Genomic DNA, 24,013 nt, shown 5'->3' with positions numbered 1-24,013 from the left:
ATTTAACAATAATTGTGTATTACAGTACCGTATATTAAAACTTTTTTCAAATCGATAAAAGCTCGATTAATCGATTAAATTCAGTTCGTTAATCGATTAAATATTTTGATCGATCGACAACACTAATAAAAATAACACGAAGACTTCTAATTGTCCCAAAATAGAAGAAAAACAGAAAAAAAAATCGCTTTGTGAAGTGGTTAGGAATGTTGTGAAAAACATTCTACGTAATGAGATGAGAGGAATGGAAAGTGAAGAACCCTTTCCACTTACTCCCACTTACCGTATATCAAAGTCTGATAATTGATAAACACTTGGACCCACAGAGATGCGGGAAGTACAGAGGAAAATGAAATGGAACCGCTCTGTTTGCCTGCCTCTTGCTTAAGTTGAGTTTAGGGGCGGGTCAAGAGGGGTCAGATGACTCAGCTAGCACTGGAGCAATGTGGTCACCTTGGAGTGGGATTTACCTGACTCCCCCAGTGTTTGTCATTATTGTAGAGTGGCAGACTACATGAAGATATAAAAGTGGGAGTCTCTTGCCTGCACGCAGTTGTGCGTCCTTCACTTCATCGGTTCGACAAGATGGCAAGATATTATCTGGTCAGTATATTTCAGTCATCTGCAGTCTGCATAGACTGACTTGAGTGCTTATGCAGTAGCTTTGTCATTAGCAGAACTTTGACAGAGAATACGTTTCAATATTGTTTCAGTGTATTATTTTAATACATTTTATTATTGATTTGCGTTTGCTAATTATTATTATTTTCTATATACTCATGAAAATTTTAGCTCGCCGTATTGTTCATAGCGACTTATAAATATTTTTGCCCACTATAACGTGCTTATATACAGAATTTAACCAAAAGTAATGCCATTAATTGCAGGGGGTAATTCTTTGAGATATTTCAAACGGAAAAGTTTAATTCAATTTTGCTCGTTTTAGTTTCCTTTCCGAGATAAAAATTGTTTATATAAAACATTTCGTAGCGTGTTTTGGGAAAGCTGTTGCTTTAATTCCTAATACGCTCAGCCAATTTAACAGAACACTATATTGTGATAATGACTGAAAGAATTTTAGTTTTTTCTTTAAATATGCACAAATTTGATCTCAACAAATTTAACATTTTAAAGTTACCTATGCGAACAAAAAGTTGCATTTGTTCGTATCAAATTTCTGCATATCTAAAAGACAAAACTAAAATTATTTCAATCACTTATTATCATAATATAGTGTTCTCATAAACTGAATGATCATATTGGGAATTAAATTAATGGCTTCCTAAAACACGCTATGAAATGAAGGGTTCAGAACCACAGTGGGCCAAGCACCATTTACTAAAACCGTAGAAAACAAGGGTTAAAATGTAGTTACTACCATAATTCAATGGAAACATATACCAAGTAATATAAAGTATACACATTAAAACTAAATGATAATAATTATGTCAATCTTCATTAAACTATGGTATTCACTTAACTTTAACCATTGCTTTCTCCGTTCTCAATAAATGGCGCTTGGCCCACTACGATTCTGAATCCTTCAAATGTTTTATACAAAACAATTTTTTTTTCTCGAAAAGAAAATAAACACGAGCAAAGTTGTATTAAACTTTTTTGTTTGAAATATCTCAAAGAATTATTCCCTGAAATTAATGGCATTACTTATGGTTTACTCTGTATAGATGATATTTGATATCAGTGCCTCATATTCTAACATAAAACAGCAACTTGTTTCAATGTAAATATTTAATTTGAATGTGTTGTCTTTTTCCTGATGTTTCATACATTTAATAAATGAAGTTTATTAGAATTATGCATTGTGATGAATTTTGGGAGCTACGGTGGGTAGCGAACTCCGCTTCCGCGAACCAGCCATATCCATTAATAGTGTAGCCATTTTAGCTCAAGATTTCGCTATCAGTTATAAAAAAAGTTTTGCAAGCAAGAGCCTTGAAATATGAAATTTATTTGGTCACCAGACTAACTTACTAGAAGTCTCCGAAAAAGTTATGGTTCGGCCACCATTATCATGTAAAGCGGCCAAAACTCATTTTCCACACTTATCTCAAAAGTATTCATGTTGTCAATAATGTTTTCAAACAAGAAATATTCGCCATTACTTATCTTTTGTAGCATTTATTTCATATCACTTGTAATTAAGTCAGAATTTTTTATTTTTCACGGAATATGGATTATATGTCTTTCTCGTGTTAAATTTTACCGCACCTGGTTAACATGTTTCAGCCTGTTATGGGCCATCTTCAAAACTGGTTGGTGCTGGTCTTGACGCCTTTTGTTTGTGTTTCCTGTGGGGGTGTGTTTGTGTAATGTAATGTGGAGTCAAAGAATATGTGTGTTCTGAAATTGAGTTGTGTGTTGAGAATTTCATTTGGGTGTGTTTCTGTGTGTCTATATATTTCGTATTTTTAGTAGGTTATTTTACGACGCTTTATCAACATCTTAGGTATTTCGTATTGTTTAGTGTGTTTAGTTTCTGGCTTTTTGGTTGAATAATATGTAGAATTTCCTTATCTGTGTTTATGTTTCTGTAGGTGTGGTTAGCATTTATCATGTGTTCTGCGTACGTGGAAGTGTTTTGTAGTTTCGTTATGGCTGCGATGTGTTCTTTGTAACGTGTTTGAAATGATCTACCTGTCTGTCCTATGTAGAAGTTGTTGCAGGTGTTGCATTTGAGTTTGTATACGCTATGTGGTTGTATTTGTTTGTGTTGTTTGTTGTTGAGATGTTTTTGTAGAATATTATTTGTTCTGTATGCGATGTTGTAGAAAGAAGAAATTAAATTACATAAAATACATTTAGAAATGAAATATTACAGAAAACATAACAAGGGGGCGGGTGTTGATGAAGTGTCATTGTTTTCCTTTCAACTTTAAATTTTACATTGCATTTTTCTTTGCCATTTTGGTCCGAAAGGTCCTTTTTCATTTCTGAGATCATTAAAAATCATATTATTTTAATCTTACTGATTTGTTTAGCATTTTTTAAATTTTTGTTTTGTTTTCCGTCAATATTATATACAAAACATAGTTGCTGCTTTTTCACCGCTTAATACATTTCTTTGCTAAGGAAAATGTCCTTCAGTAGGCGGTCACAGTGATCCGCTAAGGTGACAAATACTATAACGAGAATACATTTTATGTTGACAGTAGGGACAGGCTGAGAAGGAGAGGAAAACAAACAAAAAATATATGTTTGCTTTTTATCTCAACATAAAAATTTAAATAAAAGAAACATTAATGTTGTACATGCATTTATCCAATACATTTTTCACTTATTCAAAAAGAAATAATTATTGAAACAATTAATCATAAGCCTATTATCGCCCTGCAAACATTGACACTTTGTAGTGCAGTAGTGTAAGATTATCCTGAAGTAGGAATTTTCTTTACATAATATCTTCGATAATAATCATGCTTGAGAAGAACGTCACAAATTAAGAGAAGAAAATGAAAACTGCATAGTAAGTTCCGTTGCTATCAATAAATGTTAGTTTTACTTTAGTTTAAAAATTCTGTAGGAGCAAAAATTAATCTTTACGTAAAATAGTAAAGGTTATGGCAAAAACTGTCAAAAAAAAAATGAAACCGAAAAAGGTAGTAAAATAGTGAGTCCACAAGTGTCACCATTCAGCGAACGCTGCACAAATTAACACTGAGTAAACATATTCCTTCAAAAAAACCCTCAAAATCTAATCTAATCTATCTATTCCAACCATTTTCGACCGGTGTGCCGCGAGAAAATTAAAATAGTAAAGGTTACAGCAAAAACTGTAAAATAATAAAAGTTAAAAAGCAGTAAAATAGTGAGTCCACAAGAGTCAGCATTCAGTGAACGCGGCACAATTCAACATTGAGTAAACATATTCCCTCGCAAAACCCTCAAAATCTAATCTAATCTATCTATTCCAACCATTTTCAACCGGTGTGCCGCGAGAAAATTAAAATAGTAAAGATTATAGCAAAAACTGTAAAAGAATAAAAGTGAAAAAAGTAGTAAAATAGTGAGTCCACAAGAGTCAGCATTCAGCGAACGCGACACAATTCAACATTGAGTAAACATATTCCCTCACAAAACCCTCAAAATCTAATCTAATCTATCTATTCCAACCATTTTCAACCGGTGTGCCGCGAGAAAATTAATATAGTAAAGATTATAGCAAAAACTGTAAAAGAATAAAAGTGAAAAAAGTAGTAAAATAGTGAGTCCACAAGAGTCAGCATTCAGCGAACGCGGCACAATTCAACACTGAGTAAACATATTCCCTCACAAAACCCTCAAAATCTAATCTAATCTATCTATCCCAACCATTTTCAACCGGTGTGCCGCGAGAAAATTAAAATAGTAAAGGTTACAGCAAAACCTGTAAAAGAATAAAAGTGAAAAAAGTAGTAAAATAGTGAGTCCACAAGAGTCAGCATTCAGCGAACGCGGCACAATTCAACATTGAGTAAACATATTCCCTCACAAAACCCTCAAAATCTTCTCCTCCCCCTCCAGTTGGGAACCGATGGTTTTAATTATATGAGTGTGCCGCGGGATTTTAAATTACACCTTTACTGTGCCACATCTTGAAAAAGGTTGAAAAACGTTGGTGTAATCAGTCAACTTTTCCACACAACTTTGGGAATGTATGAATCGATGAAGCGATCAGGTTGAGCTCCAAAACTTGGCAGTTTCTGTTTCAAGGTATTATCACAGTCTAGTATATACAGTCACGAAGCTCAATACGTAGTAAAAATGCATCCATAGATAGTTGCTGACCACTAGGATCGCTAATATCGCCTCATTACAGACAATGCGAAATAGTACCGGCACAGTCTTTTGTTCCTAGCACCCTCACAACTCAAGTTTCGTGACTGTTAATACTAGACTGTGGTGTTATTAAAAATTGTAAGGCGAATGTGAGTGAAACTTATTTTATGATTACCGGTATAAATTAAAACAGCATTGGAGGCTCTAAACTGCCTCTGCAATCGATAAATGACTTCATTCATAGTAACCGCAACATAAATTAACGACTGAAATACTACCTGTTCTTTCTTCCTCTTTTGTATCCTTTATTGTAGAGTCTATTAAAAAGCAAGTAGTTATGTGTTCAAAATTTACATATTAATACGATCATATTACTGAAGACTTGTAGAACGTCATAAAAGACTGTACTTCAACTAACTGGCTATAGTAAATTATATAAAGGTTTCAGAGCCATAGTGGGTCAAGCGCCATTTATTAAAAACGGAGAAAGCAAGGGTTAAAGTTAAGTGAATGTTATAGTTTAATGAAAATTGACAAATCATTTAGTTTCAATGTGTATACTTTATATTACTTGCTATATGTTTCCATTGAATTATGTTAGTAACTTCATTTTAACCCTTGTTTTCTACGGTTTTATGGCGCTTGGCCCACTATGGTTCTGAACCCTTCATTTGTTTGCAGGACTAAGTAATCATCATATTACGTTGCCAGCTAACTGAGTACGTCTAAAAAAAGCTTATGTACTTGGCAGACTGGCTTGATAGTAAGTTAACAAGACTGCAGTATTACGAAATGCACTTTCAACAGGTGTTTACTGCCAAGGCAATATGAATAATAAAGCGTGCTAGCGTGGTAATAATTAATTGGGAAAGAAATTCGTTAACACTGCATTGTGGATAATTTCTTTTATTTTATATCGTATAGGTTCTTAGAAATTCAACTTAGAATATCAGTAAAAAATTGATAATTTTATTGTTGTAATCAAATGTAATTGCTAATTTATTGCTAACGATTAATAAAAACAATAAACAATGGCAAATAGGCTATTTTAAAATAAAGATGATTTTTCTATTAATAACTAGTATTGAGTATTGAGTAGCTAGGGGCGGTTTAGGGACGACCCTTGGCTTCGGCTCGACAGTGGCCTATTGCGCACCCCGAATTATGGGATGAATGAGAATGAGGGTACCAACCCACCGACTGCTTGAGAGCCCTCACCCGCTCATCCAATGGGCCCCCTACACATCCACGTCCTAAGTACAGACGTGGACAAATTATTAGACTAAAACGTTTTCTTGGAAACACAATATAATTCGTCATATCAACTATCAGTATAATTCACAGAGTCTCTATTGTTGTAAATATGACGGTACATTTTTCCAATGGTTAAGTACATTTTGTCTGGCTGTATTGGTACTACTGGTGTTTCAATTATATACTGCAGAAGACAATCAAAAGTCTGTTCTCCAATGGCCTGCAAGAAGATTGGACACGACGAAATTGAAAATCTGTGATTTATACTGAAGAAGAAATTGAACAAAAAGAGACTTACAACAAAATATGGACTCATTTAAGCACTATCTGATATCTGGCTAGATGATGCTGATATTCAAAGAAAGTGTCAAACTTTGGTTTCCAGCATCCTGACAAAATCAACGTGTTAATAAAGAATAAGGGAATGTTCACAAAGTATTAGTAACCTCCAGACTCAATTTTCTGTTCATTATTTCTCCGCAAAATACATTTTTGTTCATTATTTCTGCCGATAAATATAGCTTTGTTGCACATATAATTAATTTAGTTTAATAATTTGTCCACGTCTACCGTCAAGGTGATCAAGCAGCATAGGATCCATTCCGACAGCCCGTCTAAGGTGTCGAAACGCCCTCGGAAGTGCTCTTAAGAAATGAATCCTGGCAGAGATATTGCGAAAGACTCAAAACCCATAGACGGTTTCGGAGAGGACGCCCCTCCTGCAAGCGGACGAAGACATGCGTAATGACTTCAATATAGGCCACCTATGGAATGAAATGATGAATATGAATGATATATGAAATCTAAATTCTTTTTCTACGAGGAAGAAGAAGGGAAGTGGACAGTGGCAATGAAAATTCTAACTCGGCACTGTAACTGTAGAAAACAATGAAAAAACCATAGTCAGGCTGGTAGGTCCGGGGATTTCAACCTCCCGAATGCAAGTCCCGTGCTGAACGCATGACCCACATCGCTCGGTTAATAATAATAATAATAATAATAATAATAATAATAATAATAATAATAATAATAATAATGGTTTATTTAACCTGGCAGGGTTAAGGCCATACGGCCTTACCTAACACTCAACCAGGTTATTATTAACTAACTTATAATTTAAATAAAAAATTCTGTGCCTGTGTCAGAGCTGCACTGGCATATAATAGAATATAATTATTTTGTACGTATTTTCACTAAATATAGATTGTGTTTTTCCTATTGGAGGCTACTAAATGGAGGGAATATATTATTATTCAAACATTGCTCACTGTTTTTCTTTTATGAAAAATGGAACTTTTCACCATCATCATGAACAGGTTCGTTTTAGGTCAAAATGGCCTGTGACGGTGAACCTAGCGAAGATGGTCTTGGTCTTTCCATCGATGTTTTGGTCGTCTTTGATCTCGATGTCCTGTTAGAGCGTACTGGAATGCTAATTTTGGGAGTCTAGTTCTTTCCATTCTCCCCAGATGCTGTTCCCATTCTTGTTGGTATCTTGTTATCTCCTCGGTTAAACTGGGTACTCCAAGTTTTTCTCTGATTGCAGTATTCCTTTGGTGGTCTAATCTAGTGACTCCTAACAATGATCGCATTTGGGGTACTATAAGTTTATGAGAGTTTCTATTATTTAAAATCCAAATTTCACTTCCGTATTTGAGAGAAGATTTTGATGTAATGTTATGTAATCTTAAGTTAGTGTTTGTCATTATCTGTTCACTAAAATGTCTTTATATTTTACCGGTCAATTTATTATATTTTTATAATTTAATATCAATATCACTCTTATGTTCTGCAAATACACTTCCTAAATATGAAAAATCAGGCACGTGTTCTATAATTTTTCCATCAATTTCAGTTTTCACCCGTTGTATATTTTTTCTACACATTGCCATTGTTTTGGATTTTGATGTAGAGATTTTCATATCATATTTGCCAGCGAGAAAAAAAAATGGAACTTTTCTTCCTCCAAATCTCTAATTAAACGAATATCTGTTCATACTGTTTTCTGTACTGCGTACTTTTAAAACCTTCGTCTCCATCTAAGGAAGTGATACCGCAGTGATCGATGTTAATGTCTAGTTTAGAAGGACGCAGTACACATAAGGTGATGTCACTGCCAAAGCATCTCGTTTCATTATGAGACTTCAAGGTACATTACAAATATACTGGAAAATGTTACAGCTATTTTTCAGTTTATATTTTACAATATACAGTCGGAAATAATTTAAAAGCAGTCGCTTTCTTCTGGAGAAAAATGTGGCGGTAGTCTATGTAGAATATATTATAGCAGGCAGGGAGATAATTTCTGTCCATGCACTAAGATTTTGTCGTTTTTGATCTACTTTTCTTCCACATTTACGGCTTTCAAAGCCTAAGTGGAATTCAAAGAAAAATTGTTAAAACGTAATTATTAACAAATTTTTCGGTTCCATATTGAAAAATACAGCAAAAGGTGTCACCACAGCTGGCAATATATATAACTCTGATTGATGTTCTGTACATCTATTATCAGGCAGTACATCTCACTTGACGATAAGTGTCAGAGCAGGAATGCAGAACTGGCGAGAGAGGGGTGGAAAGCATGGGGAAAGCGTTGGTTCCACGTTCACAGTCCACCGGCGTTGAATGACGTATCTGTGGCCCGAACGCAATCACAAAACACACACTGAATACAAATCCCCTCCCCTACAAAGTCAATGACGTGGGATGGAAGGAAGGGGTGAGTGACTTATCCGATGAGTAACGCAACGCCACAATTGTCGCCCAGTTCTCCAAGCCTGTGCCAGAGAAGGAACAATTATTTGTTTGCATCTGAAGTCTGATTAGTGTACATGTAGCTAATCGGCGATGTATGAAATGGAGGGGGAAAGGGACTGAACACCCTACCCCATTATCTCCTGGCCTAGTTGCCTCATAAGTGGTGTCTTGTTGGTATCACTTTGTGAGATTTAGACCTGTTTTCGGACAATTGACTAAACAAACAAAAACACACACACACATATATAGGCTATATATGTATACTGTGTATATATATATGTACATAAAATTAAGATACCATATTACAGTATTAAAACACTTATGTAGTCAGCCAGCGATATTATAATATATCGGGATTAGACATCAGTAAGAACATCAGCTGATCTGACTTTATAGCTACTGAGGATAGGACGGCGTTGTCCTGAAACGTGTTTAGATAACACGAATTTTAACTCGGATCCTAAACGAGACGGGTGGGGCGAAACCTGCCTAGAATATTGCGTTCCGTTGGCAATTTTATGCGCATAACACCGTCAGATCTAAACCGATCCGGACGTTTGAGGTGTCAATAGATCAAACGCAACGAGCTCGACTAAATAAATGCGAAAACAAAATGTTCCGGGGTTAACTGAACACTCGATTTTCAAAAAGTAGTAATGAAAATGTATTCTTTCAAAATACACCGAAATTGAAACATTGAGAGAATGCAAAATTCGAGACGAGCACTACAATAGAAACGGGTATCCCATGACGAATAAAACAAGTCCAAGACCATCGCTGCGGAGTACAAGAGACGGCAGAGAGACAGCAAGAGAGCGAAGGCTCACGAGAACTCTATGGATTCTGTGGCTGTAGAAAGGCGAGACGTCACCGCAGCCATCTACATCGGCTGAAACAGTGAATGCGGTTATTGCAAAGCACCAGAGGGGGCAAGATGGTCATCATATTAATTTCGCCTAGAATATAACTCGGGGACTAACGTCGTTCTACGTCCATGAAATCTCCGTCAACTTCACTAATGAGCTACTGCTGTCTCTTTTTTTTCTAAAATGATTGCTTTAACTTAACAGTCAAAGATAAACTATACACGGGACGTACGCCCGTTTGCAAAAGAAATGAGATAAATTTCCACTTTCCATCCTGAAATCTAACTTGGAAAATTTTACAATTTGTGCAATAGCAGAAGGGACAGCTAATATACTTTTTTTTTCTTCTTCTTCTTCTTCTTGAGGCACTACAATATCATTTTCTTTAAGTCAATAATATAAATTCTCATATCGTCGGCCTCCCTCACCGGGGGGGGGGGTGTCAACACGATAGAGGGTTACAAAGACAAAGGACAAGCACAAGACAAGAGTAAATTCCCAGTCGGACCAGAGCTAAACTTCACCCGCGCCGGAAATCGAACCACGGACAGCTTGCTTGGAAAGCTCACATGCTTTCGATTCATTGGTGTCATTAGTGTAAATTAACGGTGGAGTCATGTCCATCATGAGTAACGAATGATATTTTCATGAAAATGACAAGGCCAAGTTCGCAATTCCGAACAAAGGACTCAGACAGCTGCAGACATCAAAAGAGAACATTTTAAGAGCCAAGGACAGCCACCAAAACTCATTCGTTACGGGAATGAGGTAAAATCATTTCGAAAAAAAAAACAGAAACAAGCTTCCATTGAACACATCTGTTTCCGTCACGGACATACAGTTTCAGTAACTAGAGAACCCGCATAAGAAATAATAAGAATTCGATACTCGAGAGTGGCAAACTAAAATTGTTTTCATTGTATTATAAGCAGAATCATTTTTTTTAATTGATGGCCTTGCTTCAAGAGGAGTTAGTAGTGGACAAAAATAATAGTGCGACAAATTTTCCCGTGGTAATCGCGTTCATATACACATATAGTGGAAAATAATAATAATAATAGTAATAATAATAATAATAATAATAATAATAATAATAATAATAATACAATGGGGACCGAAAATAAAAAAATTATAATTTTTCCCAAAATGTTTCATCATCATCATCATCATCATCATCATCATCATCATCATCATCATCATCATCATCATCACCACCACCTTCATCCGGGATCAACTTATTTACGAGTATCGGCAGTTTCGTTCTCAAAGATTCTCCATCTTGCCCATGCTCTTTCAGGATCACGTCTTCCAGCAGAGGTTGGTAGTCTATTATTAGTTTAACCCCTTCAGACCTGATGTACATTATAGTGTACATTGTTTCCTTTTTCTTTCTTTTCTTTTTTTTTTTTTGTTTTGGAATGTCTTCGGTGCTTTTAAATATTTTCAAAAATTCAATGTGATAGAAATGGAGAATATTATTTCTGAAACATTTCTATACCTGAATTAAAAATGAAATTTAAAATTTTGGGGCCCCAGGAGTCAAAATTGATCCCCAAATTTTGATTTTCTATGAAGACTTGATTTGGGAATTTTGAATCCCCAGATTGACTACCTATGTGATTAGTTTTTTTTTTTCAATTTTTTAAAATATAAACTCAGGTCTGAACGGGTTAAGAATGTTTTCTGGCGACATTGTTTGAACATGTTGAAACCAATTTAGATTCCTCCCTTTTATTTGTTCATATGCTCTTCATATTTAGTTATTTCTCTTATTTGAACATTTGTTTGTTATCTAAAATATTGTATAGCCTACTACATATCTAAAAAAACATACTTTCTGCTGAATTCAATCGCCTTTCGTCTCTTCTTCTGGTACGCTAGGTTTCGCTGCCATATATTACGCAAGATAATGCCACCGTTTTATATAATTTAAATTTTATAACGTTCCTTGTTTTACATCCTATTGTTACTTTAATGATCTCACATACATAAGAAAGTTTTTTTGTTATTTATTTACCAACTGTCCCCCATCGAGAGTAGCCCTTATGGACTCAGCATACTCTCAACAAAACATACATATACGTAAACATAAGTGATGAGCAAAAAAAGACACCAAGAAAAGGATATGTAAAATTACAGTGCATTAATGAGGCACCATGTGATTAAAATAGGACTCCACAGGAACTTTTTAACACTGTTGTCACGAGTCATCCCTTAGAGTTGTAGCCTAGGCAAAGCAAATTGCTGTCGAAATTCTTAAAGATAGTCCCTCGAGTACTTATGAGCAAGCCGAATACCTCAATATGGATTAAAGAATACTTCAGTTTCAAATAGTTATCTGTAGGCTCATAGATCATCTTCTCCTCATGGTGACCCTCAGCTGACTGATGATATCCTACTTCAAAACGTATCATTGGGATCACAAAGATGCCCTGTTTAGTGTCAGCATTGTTGAAGTATCTTTGGTTACTTTTTCAATGATATTTCACACGTCACAGCCTAGCTATTTAAAAGTAAAGATTCATTCTATTATTTTTTATTTATTACAATTATAGTATTTGCTTCTTGATTTCCTCTAAATGCCATACTTTTAGTTTTTCTGCAGAAATTTTCGAGTTGGATGAACTCGCTATTTCATATAGAACGTTTAGTTGACTCGATCATCCGCGAAGAGGATGGTGATTAATGTTGTTCTATGACTATAAAATTGGTTTTAATTTTATCTTATAACTTTCTTATTATTTCATCCATGTGAATGAAGCAGTAAAAGTGAATGTTTTACAATTTTAGAATACGTCTTTCTACTTTTTCTGAGATCATGTTCTATTTTCTATGACAATAAAGGTACAATTACTTTAAATAATTGATTTTGGAAGCCCCTCTTAAAATTCTATACCAGATTTTATTGCTTACTACGCAATTAAATTTTTTTAAGTCCATGTATGAAAGATGGATTTCTCGAATATATTCCATTATCTTCTCAAGCAACTATTTAACTGTGAACACCCCAATCATTACCGACCATTTTCCCGAATCCTCGCGTATTGTTGCCATAAAACAAGATAAGTGTCCAGTTATTACAGTCACACATACACCGATCAGAGAAGCAGCTGAAGCAGGGATTATTAGAGCTAATCTTGAACAAGCAGTTCATGAATATCAAGAACTAAATCCGGACTAGTTGTTTATAAATAGTTATACGCAGTTTGTTGAGACGTTCTGAATGTTTTGCCAGAGAGGTCTTTTCCCTTCTTCTTCCGGTTTCATGACTGCTGACGCCGTCTTCCAGAAACCAAACGCCAAACCTCCCTATCCATCCACTGTTCTGGTGTCAAATTCCTTGAAGTCATGGCAGTCTGTACCCCTTCTATTCACGTCTTTGGTGGACGACCTCTTTTCCTTCTTTCTGTCGGTATCCATTCCATAATTTATCATGGTAGTCGTTCCTCTGTCATTCTCTTTACGTGTCCATACCATTGTAGTCTTTCCTTCTCTATAACGTCAATAATGTGTGGTTCTTCCTCTACTTTCATAATTTATTTTATCTGTCCATTTTTTACTCTTTCTTTTCTTGATTTCCCTGCTGATCTTCTTAAAACATCCATTTCTGTAGCCAAAATTGTATTTTGTTCCTTTGTAGAAATTTGCCATACTTCTGCACCACAGGTAATATTTTGAATTAGAGATAATTAAATTAATATGTAGGGGAGAAAGAAAGAAATATTTACTTCGGAATACTTACTATCGAAGCTGCTTTAAGTAATATTATTCTAACTGAGCTGTTCTGAGCAGAAGTGGTGTAAGTCAAAAGTGGGTAATGAGGGTTAAAGTAAATATTCTGTAAAATACAGCGCAAAGTAGCAATTAATATTCAATTTATTTAAACTATTAAGTCAGTGGATAGCACGAAGGACATATTAATTGCTACTTTGCGCTGTATTTTACAGAATTTTACTTTAAACTTCATTACCCAGTTTACACTTACACCACTTCAGCTCTGAACAGCTCAATTATTTATCAAAATTTAACACTCCACATTTGGGATACTGACATTCATGAAAGTTGTAATGGGGATAATTTATTCGTGATTTGGCATTCGGGATTCTTTCCTTTCAGAAAAATGGTCATTCAGGATACTAAATTCGAGATTTTGTACGGGAATATGTACTTTTCTACTTAAACTTCTGAACAAATAATATTTAAGAGAAGATGGTTGTTATGGTGTACGAAAAATTAAAAAGAAAAATGCTTGAAATCAGATTGCCATAGATTTAGTCCTATGATTGTTGCTTTTTGAAACTTTTTGTGTTGAATAAGGAAACTTTTGGATATTGAATGAACCTAGGATGGTTGTTTTTTACTGCATTGTAAGCTAGACATTTTTTTTTTAATTTTGAATTTTGTTAGATTCATTTCATAGGCCCACGTTTTTCGGAAACTATTTAACTTACAAGCAAACATTCTCATGGGGGCATATATAAAGTTATTTGTTTTTCTTCCACGTGTTAATAAGGTCAAATCAAATGCTTATACAAATTTTGGTCACTCGAGCGCAATTACGAGGCCGTCCAGAAAGTAAGTTTCCATCGGGCTGTTTACAGAAAGGAAACATAATTTCATGGATACATTTATTGGAACAGACACAGAAATTTTTTAGCTATTTTTCAACAAATTCTCACCGAAATTGAGATATTTTTCATACAGTGAGATCAACAGAGAGGTGCAGATGGCTGTCACACACTAGTTTCGATCCCAGGCGGCAGATTTCTATGACACAAGGATACAAAAGTTGATCCCATGGTACAAAGACGACTTCAAATAGACGTTCACCCATCAGTGAGAGGCCACGCGTGGCGGATAGAAGCACAGTTTGTTGGGGGATTTGGATATTCTTAATCCTAAGTCAAGCGCATAGATTGGTCATGCAATTTACAATAAGCACCTACCTTTGTCATGGGAGATAAAGAAAATTATGTCATTGTACTGCCACACATCTCTCACACCTTTTAAGAACATTTAACTAACATGTATCAATTTTTCTGAAACTCCTGCAATTTCCCTTCTTATATTGTCTTCCAGATCTTACAACGTATGCGGGTTATTCCGATACATTTTATGTTTTAAGGGGTTAGGTACAACTTACAGAAGTAAAATTTTGGAAATATTCAACTTTTTTTCCTCCATTACTGTATCTTGCACAATAATAAAAATTAGTATGTGTAAAACACTGTCCTTCTGCTAGATCAAAAAAAAAAAAGATTATGATTTAAAAAAATTATTTTCATTTTTTTTTTCAAATTTCAGTTCACTGTGCAGTGGTGACGTGTTTCCCACAAAACTCAAGAACATTCTGTTTTGAAACTTTTTGTGTGTATTTATGCATGTCATATCTACAATATCTACAAGATCACTTCTCTATCTTTGTTAGATTGTCTGATAAAAAATAAATTCATTTTTAAAAATGGTCAAATATCAGTATTTTCTATTACACAAAATAAAAAAAATATATATTATTAAGGAATGTAGTTGAAAGAGCATGATATTGTAAACATGAGTTTCAGCAATTAAAAAAGTTAACAAGTTTTTGGGTTATGAGGGAAACGCTTCATCATTGCACAGCGAACTGCCAACATTTTGAATTTTGAAAAAAAAAATATATATATATATAATTTTTTTTAAAACCGTAAAAATATTTTTTTCGTATAGCAGAAGGACAATGTTTTATACATATAGATTTTCATTATTGTACTTGATATAGTAATGGAGGAAGAATTGTTGAATATTTTCAAACATTTTACTGCTGGAAGCTGTACCTAATCCCTTTAGTTTCCCCATAAATATAAATCGCATACGGTAAGTTTTGAAATCGTGCTGACATATTCCGTTACCGATGACTCTATCTTCAAAAATTTCCGCAATTAATTCAAATGAGAGATCAGTTGTCTGCGTTGTAGCGGAATGTTGTTGAAAAAAAATGCCTGTGATATTCAATGTGAGATAAGTCTTTCTAGGAAAGGTGCGATTATGTTATCTTTGTACCTCCGCGCATTCACGGTATTAAACAAGAATATAAGCCGTACGTATAATTCTGAAAGCATTCACTGCGCACTACACACCAATTTTTTGGACATGCAATGGTATTTCGTGTACAAAATTGGAGTTTTCTGCACTCCAGTATCTGTTGTTCTGTGTCGCTACATGACCATGTAAATGAAATCATGCCTCATCCGCGGGGAAACAAAAAATAAAATAAATGTAGATCAACAGAGCCATTATTGACATTATCCAACACCCAACTACATAAATTTACTCTACTCAAATTATCACGCGCCTTCAATTGAAGCGTTCAGAGCCATAGTGGGCCAAGCGCCATTTATTAAAAACGGAGAAAGCAAGGGTTAAAGTTAAGTGAATACCATAGTTTAATGAAGATTGACATATCATTTAATTTTAATGTGTATACTTTATATTATTTGTTATATGTTTCCATTGAATAATGGTAATAACTTAATTTTAACCCTTGTTTTCTACGGTTTTAGTAAATGGCGCTTGGCCCACAATGGTTCTGAACCTTTGAATTCCTGAATAAATAAAATGGTATCTATAGATCTAGATTCATTTTCCGGGCTGAGAGGCCGTGGTCCATTGGTTCGTTTTATACCAGACGTTTCGTCTGCAACTGCGGCAGACATCTTCAGTGGAGTGGTATCCGAGGTCGCAAAACTCTTCTCGGCGTACCTGAGGCAACGCCGAGAAGAGTTTTGCGACCTCGGATACCACTCCACTGAAGATGTCTGCCGCAGTTGCAGACGAAACGTCTGGTATAAAACGAACCAATGGACCACGGCCTCTCAGCCCGGAAAATGAATCTAGATGTATAGACTCCGGCCGTGAAAGCCTACACTACAAGATTAAAATGGTATCTGGTTACTTTTTATTAGATACTTTAATTAAAGATCTTATAGTTGATATTCTTGTAGGCCTAATATCGTATGCTATTTATATTTATGAGGGAACTTAAAAAAAAATAAAATAAAGTGTATCGGAATAACCCGCATACGTTGGAAGAGCTGAAAGACAATATAAAAAAGAAAATTATAGTGATTGTGGAAGTATTAATGCGTGTTGATGTAATTTTCTTAAAAGTTGTCAGAGATGTATGGCGGCACAAGGCTATCATTTTCAACATCTTCTAGACAGATAGTTGGTAACTGAAATTTGCATGAGCTATGAATATCCGACTCTGCCGGCAAGCAGCGTGCTACGAGCCGCCACGAGCGGTCGCATGCTCACGGATGAACGTTCATTTGAAGGCTCTGTATATAAGAATAGCTTGTCTATCGTTCTTTTCATTAAAGTGGAACTATGATAGCTAGAGCTGATTTCTGGCGTTTGGTAAGCATGTGGTTGTGAAGAATCTGCAGATCATAAACTTTAGTACCTGTTGTATTGAATTAAATTGTATATTGTGTCATAGGTTGTGCTTGCGTGGCTGTGCCTGGCAGCAGGCTGTGCAATGGCTCAGGGAGGCCGTTACGGTGGAGGCTATGGACACGGCGGAGGTCACGGAGGTTATGGTGGAGGATATGGAGGAGGACATGGAGGATATGGAGGAGGACATGGAGGATATGGAGGAGGACATGGAGGATATGGCGGAGGACATGGAGGATATGGAGGAGGACATCATGGCGGTTATGGGCGTTTCTGAGAAGGGACACATGTTATCACTACTTAATATAGGCTATATTTGTATAATAAAGTGCAATATATTTACAAGAATACTAGTACAAGGACTTATTTCTTCAGCCACCTGAAATTCATTTTATGCATATCGATTTATTGAAGAATAAAAATAAATAAAAACGTAAATAAATTAATTATAAATAAAATAAGGAAATAATAAAATAAATAAGCAACTAAGTCAGTAAATAAATAAATAAATAGTTAATCTATCGATCAGTTCCACAGATCAGTCACTAAATAATTACATAAATATAATAACTGTGGTCAGGGAATGAGTGACTGATTCAGTCACTCATCGATAAGTCGTTCGATCAGTGAGTAAGTGAGTGAGTGATTCAGTCAGTCATCGATAAGTCGTTCGATAAGTGAGTAAGTGAGTGAGTGATTCAGCCATCGATAAACCGTTCGATCAGTGAGTGAGTGAGTGATTCAGTCACTCATCGATAAGTCGTTTGATCAGTGATTAAGTGAGTGATTCAGTCAGTTATCGATAAGTCGTTCGATCAGTGAGTAAGTGAGTGAGTGATTCAGTCAGTCATCGATAAACCGTTCGATCAGTCAGTCAGTCAGTCAGTCAGTCAGTCGCCAAGAAGTCGTTTGATCAATAAATCAACTCGTTCAATGAACTAATGAATACTATATCAATAAAGTGATCAATCAGTTCACTTGAAAAACGAATACATCTGTGATTAAGTAAAAAGTAAATGGATACTACTTAAAAACCGAGTTACTGAATACGTTCAAATAGTAAAATCTTCCTTTCTAGTAAGCTTCTTTCAAAAGGAAAAGAAGTTACCTTATAAGCCATGCATACAATTTCGTGTTTAAAATGTGAGGATACTGCAGGTAGTACGTTCGTTACATAAATATGTATTATTTATATTTCTCAATTATAATGATGCCACATGGAGAATCAGTAATTGAAAACCATAGCGCAAAGTGCTGAGAGATTTTAGTGCCTACAATGAACTGAGGATAACAAATTCACTCTTTAATAATCGAAATATACATAAATATACGTGGTCTCAAAGAGGATTCCAAAGTATAATAGACTATGTAATTATTATTAGAAAACTCATATCTTTGATACAGGAAACGCGAGTATACAGAGGAAGTGATATGGGATCGGATCACTATCTTATTATTTAAAATTTGTTCTCTTTAAAACATTGTGGAATATAAGAATAAAAGATAAGAAAAAGTCTACAGAAATATATAAAGTCAATTTGCTCCAAGAAGGAAGTATTCAGGATTTGTATATAAAACGAATGAAATAGTGTAGTCTATAGAAGACATTGAATTTAATGATAACATAAATCAAAATTGGAATAAGCTGGAAAGTGTCTTGCATAAAACAGTTTCAGAAGTTTTAGATAAAAGAAAAAGAAAAGAAGACAGAAGAGAGGACTGGAATTGTGGAACGACGACATAAAATAGAAAATACATCGAAAGAGAGAAGCATACTACCAGTTTTTACAAATCAAATCGACAAAAGATAGAATAAACCATAAATTAAACTGTGCGCTAGTCAAAAGAGAAGTAAGAAAAATAAACAGAGAACACTGGGAAAAATTCATAGTAGATATAGAGTACAATGCACATGAACCTAAACGTAAGGCGTACAAGACTATGAAATATTTGAACCAAACTGAAAAAGATACATTCCAACTGAAACCAATAACACTGACTGAATGGGAAGAACTCTACACTCAATTATGGACAGATATAAATGACCATCATATGATAGTAGCAGGAAATGATCCCCACATAGATCCCATTATTTTGGAAGAACTGAAAGAAGCTCTAAAAACAAAAAAGTCTCGAGGCACAGATAATATAAGCAATGTGTTATTAAAATGTATAGTACATATGAAACATTTTAGGAAAGTTCTTAGAACTGTTAAATGTGCTGGAAAAACGGATTTATACCAGTCTCTTGAATTCCCCTTACAATTGGCTTTAAGAAGGGGCGTTCATGCATTGATTGTGTATTTTGTAGTTTCCCAGATGATAGAAAAGAGGAGAGAACAAAATCTTCATCTGCATATTGCTTTTATAGACTATATGAATGCTTTTGATAATGTACGAAAAAAATTATTATGGGATATCCTAAAGGACAAAGTATTTGCACTACATCTCATTAGAGCCATTCAGAACCTATACAGAGAAACAAAACTACTAACAGAAAGTGGTGAAAAAATAAACAAGGAAAATATCTTAATTAACTTAGGGATACGACCATGGTGCTCATTATCACCCATATTGTTTACTTTATACATTGACCAAGTCATTAATGAATGGCTAGATTCTATTAAGACACTTCATAAAACAGATTCAACAACTCTTTATTCATCGACGATCAGAAGACAGTCTCCAGAAATTAGTATATGAGCTGCAAAACACAGCCTCAAGATATAATCTAACTATATCTTCAACGAAAAAAAAAAATAGCTTTCAAAGGTAACACTACACTACTATGTAAAATTTTAATCAATAATAGTATAATGGAACAACTTATAAATTTCAAATATTTAGGTTGTGATATCGGCAAACACAAGAGAAGTAGACCTACAGAAGAAATTACGGTTTTTTAATTAAATATGCGGAACAATTAGGACTCTTTTAAACAAAATACGAAAAGATACGACTTTAAAATTTTATAGAGTCTTAGCCCATGTATTGTGGGTTCCTATCACCACGGCATGGCGCGTCCTCAGATTGCGGATAGAGGAGACGGCCTCCAGATTTGGAGGGTAGCTGCGAATATATTGAATAAGCAGTTGTGGACAGCCGATAAGGGGTGGTCCTCTTGGGGGTTCGGTGAAGGGCTAACAACCCATCACCGTAAAAAACAGCTTGTTACGAATCCATACAATAAGCCTCGGAATGGGTTCTTCACCTGACGTAATTAGGAACACTAAATACAGACGTTTGAGATGGGCAGGGCATGTAGCACGTATGGGCGAATCCAGAAATGCATATAGAGTGTTAGTTGGGAGACCAGAGGGAAAAAGACCTTTGGGGAGGCCGAGACGTAGATGAGAGGATAATATTAAAATGGATTTGAGGGAGGTGGGATATGATGATAGAGACTGGATTAATCTTGCACAGAATAGGGCCCGATGGCGGGCTTATTTGAAAGCGGCAATGAACCTGCGGATTCCTTAAAAGCCATTTATAGGTAAGTAAGTATACAGTCTTAGAAGTTTCAACTCTTCCTTATTGCTCGGAATGCTGGGCTCTTACAAAAAGTTAAAAACATAAAATATAAGCACAGTCTACTATATACAGTCACGAAGCTCATTATGTAGTAAAAATGCAAACATGGGTAGTTGCCCACCACTAGGATCGCTACTATCGCCTCATCATCGCAGATCTCTCTCCTAGCAGCCGACAAAATATGTTACACTTTCGTTATGTTCTTTTGGAAAAATTAACACCATCCTTCCATTATTGAAATATTAAATTCATAAAGTTAATTTATTATTTTAATGAAGTATATTAAATTCCACCATAAACTCGAAGATACCTGCAAGAAATAGGTTAATATTATTTTCGTTTGCGCAAAACGAACTGAAATTTACTATAATCGCTTCACTCATTCAAAATTATAGCGATAATTAACTATGAAACCAATAAATATTAATTTGCATTTCCCTTTACAACAATGATAATGGAAATATGAATTAATGATTAACTTATGTACGTGTACCGGTACTTGTAGTGTAGGCTTACGTAGTTGAGGTTAAGCAATAATAATCACACCAGAATTGGAAATAAAACGTGATTAATAAATTTTATTGTAACAGACTTTTTCTACGTCTCTAATAAAGTAACAAATAAAAATAACAACAAAATTAACAGCTATAATTAAAAACGTATCCTTTGAAAAAAAAAGTAGGCCTAAGCAATAATAATCCCACCAGAATTGAAAATAAAACGTGATCCATAAATTTCATTAAAACAAACTTAATTTTTCTACGTCTCTAGTAAAATATTATTATTCCAATTATTGTATTTTAGCCATTAAAATTTTCATTACAACCAATAACGAACATTTCACAAGCATCAATGTGAAATACTCAACGAGCTAGCACTCGATGGAAATACGATTCAGTCCAAAGTCGACAGTGGACAGTCTATTGTTTCTAGTTGCTAACCGCTTGGAGCGCTTTATCACGAGATTTGCAAAAAATCACCTCAAGCTTCGCGACTGTATATAGTAGACTGTGATATAAGTAGGTATCAGAAATGAGATTCTTGGGGGCGGTTGCTGGATATAGGAGAGATAAACAATGTAATGAGGCAATATGAGAAGAATTGAACATATTTAATTTAAATAATAGAAATAAAGGAATATCAAGAAAATTATTATGATCATGTGTGACGGATGCCAGATTCCCGCATTCCCAAAAATATCTTACAATATAAGCCTAAAGGGAGGAGAGAGAAAGAAATACCTTTGAAAAGATGGATGGACCAATTTGTTTGAGAGGTTGGAACAAGTCGAAAGACTTAATCCCTGACGACGACGACGACGACGATGATGATGATGATGATGATGATGATGATGATGATGGTATATTTTTTAATGAATCTGTGTCTAAGATAATATTACATTCGTGATGTGATTGCAGTCCTTCCTCGATTAATTTGATACGTGATTGTAGCCAGATAAGAAAGATAAGGCATGATAGATCCCTTAGACAGATATGTTGACCGACAATTGAAGGGGTCACCAGCAAAAGGTGTTATCTAACAAAATCTGAATTTGTGCCAAGATGAACTTCCACTTCCGATCCTGCTATGAATATAATTCAATCTGAACAGCAGATTCGCATGTTATTTCGGTTAATCCTTTCCGAAGAATTTTGCTCACAAGACGAGAAAATCGAATGAAAATTATAGCTGATATGGAAGCAGAAGTGAACCTGTGCACCACATTTAGATTTTGTTAGTTAGCACCTTTTGCTGGTGACTTCTTAAATTATAGTCCTTCATGGGACGTATTAAAACGTTGCCTCCTACGGTGCGCCTATCGTACGCACCGGAATTCAAGGGAGTTTGTTGGGCGTTGCAAGAATGCAGTTCACCTCAGTCTGCTCAGTACTCATTCGTGCGTAATGTAGTGCTAGCTATTGTGTTCTTCCTACTTATTCTATATCAGCTGGTTTAGATTATCCAGGAATAGGGACTACGCATGCAAATCTTAAAAAAAAAAAAAGTGTAAATTTTTTACATGCTACAGATGAAGAAGCTTTGCAAGCAGGATATTAATAATTTGGTACATGGCGATTAAAGAGAAATTAAAAGTCATAAATTCCATAATAGGTCTGCATCCGTTCATTACAGAACCTAGGCCTACTCTTATTCCAGAAAATCCTAATTCTGATAGAAAAACTGGAGGTTATATGAAGAGATCCTAATAATAGAAACAGAATGACTCTTTTTCAAAGAAATTTTTACAAAAATAGGTGTTCCGTTACTCATTATAAAGTTTTGGAAAGTATGCTATGATTAGTGCATGAGAAAAGATTAATTTTGAATAGGCCTATTATGATATTAGTATTGCTACATCTTAACCTAAAGGACTAATGGTTCCTGTTATTAGAAATGCTGAAGAGCTAGCCTTTCGTGGAAATGAAATGCAATGCATATGTTTTTTTTCCCTCCTAATTCGCTGAGAAAACAGAAGGGGTTGCTCATTCGCGCGTTGAGTAGCGTAAGCAATTGTGTTTTTTTTTTCTAATTGTTTGAGAATGGTAGATAGGACATTGCAACAAGTTTTTTGTAGTTTTAAGTTGTGCAAAAAGTGGAAGGAAATATTCAAAAAGTATTTAAAATATTTCTAGCATTTCAAAAGAATCTTCGAAGGTCTCAAAACTGCACAGCAGCAGGAGGAGGACACTTTCAACATCTCTTGTGACGCAGGTAAGATGCCATTGTATGTCGGCCTGGGTAGCGTAATCGATATAGCGCTGGCCTTCTGTGCTCGAAGTTGCGGGTTCGATTCCGGCCCAGGTCGATGGCATTTAAGTATGTTTAAACGCGACAGGCTCGTGCCAATAGATTTACTGGCATGTAAAATAACTCCTGAGGGACAAAATTCCGGCACACCGGCGACGCTGATATAACCTCTGAAGTTGTGAGCTCGTTAAAATACTATTTCTTTTTGCACTTGTATTCATTTCAAGTTGTTTATTAACATTTTTTTTCTGCTAAATAGGTTCTAGAAACTAAAGTTACTACCTCAGAAACGGCGGAAAATTTCGCGATAACTGTGCGAGGCGCATTAACAGAAAATGTTCAGCTTGTGGTGTGAGGAAAGCGTTAGTTTTATGGGGGATTCTGTAGCTAGAAAAGTAAAGACAGACAGGTGAAGCGATGAATGGATAGGCAGGCAGACATACAGACAGGAACAATGACAAACACATGCCTGCATACGTACATATTATGCAGTAAATACCGATATCTGTCCATATCTGTTTCTACTTTCCTCGCTGTTGCATTCACCATACCATGTTGGTAACACGAATATCGCAGAAATGTACCGGTAACTTATTCCGTGAAAACATGTTGCACTGCCGGTTTTTAAATCTTAAATGTGACAGAGGAAG

The 24,013-nt window shown here is 35.2% G+C and overlaps 1 protein-coding gene across 1 annotated transcript; it reads left to right on the top strand.

Annotated features, from left to right (window-relative positions):
• The first annotated feature begins 450 nt into the window (after positions 1-450).
• Positions 451-17,432, top strand: LOC138699899 (uncharacterized). The gene is made up of 2 exons (XM_069826097.1): positions 451-603; positions 17,131-17,432. Exons 1-2 carry the CDS (start codon positions 586-588, stop codon positions 17,359-17,361), a joined length of 249 nt encoding a protein of 82 aa, XP_069682198.1. The 5' UTR covers positions 451-585; the 3' UTR covers positions 17,362-17,432.
• The last annotated feature ends 6,581 nt before the right edge of the window (positions 17,433-24,013 follow it).

Source organism: Periplaneta americana, chromosome 5 (genome assembly GCF_040183065.1).
Source record: "Periplaneta americana isolate PAMFEO1 chromosome 5, P.americana_PAMFEO1_priV1, whole genome shotgun sequence".
Classification (NCBI taxonomy): Eukaryota; Metazoa; Arthropoda; class Insecta; order Blattodea; family Blattidae; genus Periplaneta; species Periplaneta americana.
The sequence above is the reverse complement of the archived record's forward strand: the minus strand, read 5'-3'. Positions and strand labels throughout refer to the sequence as shown.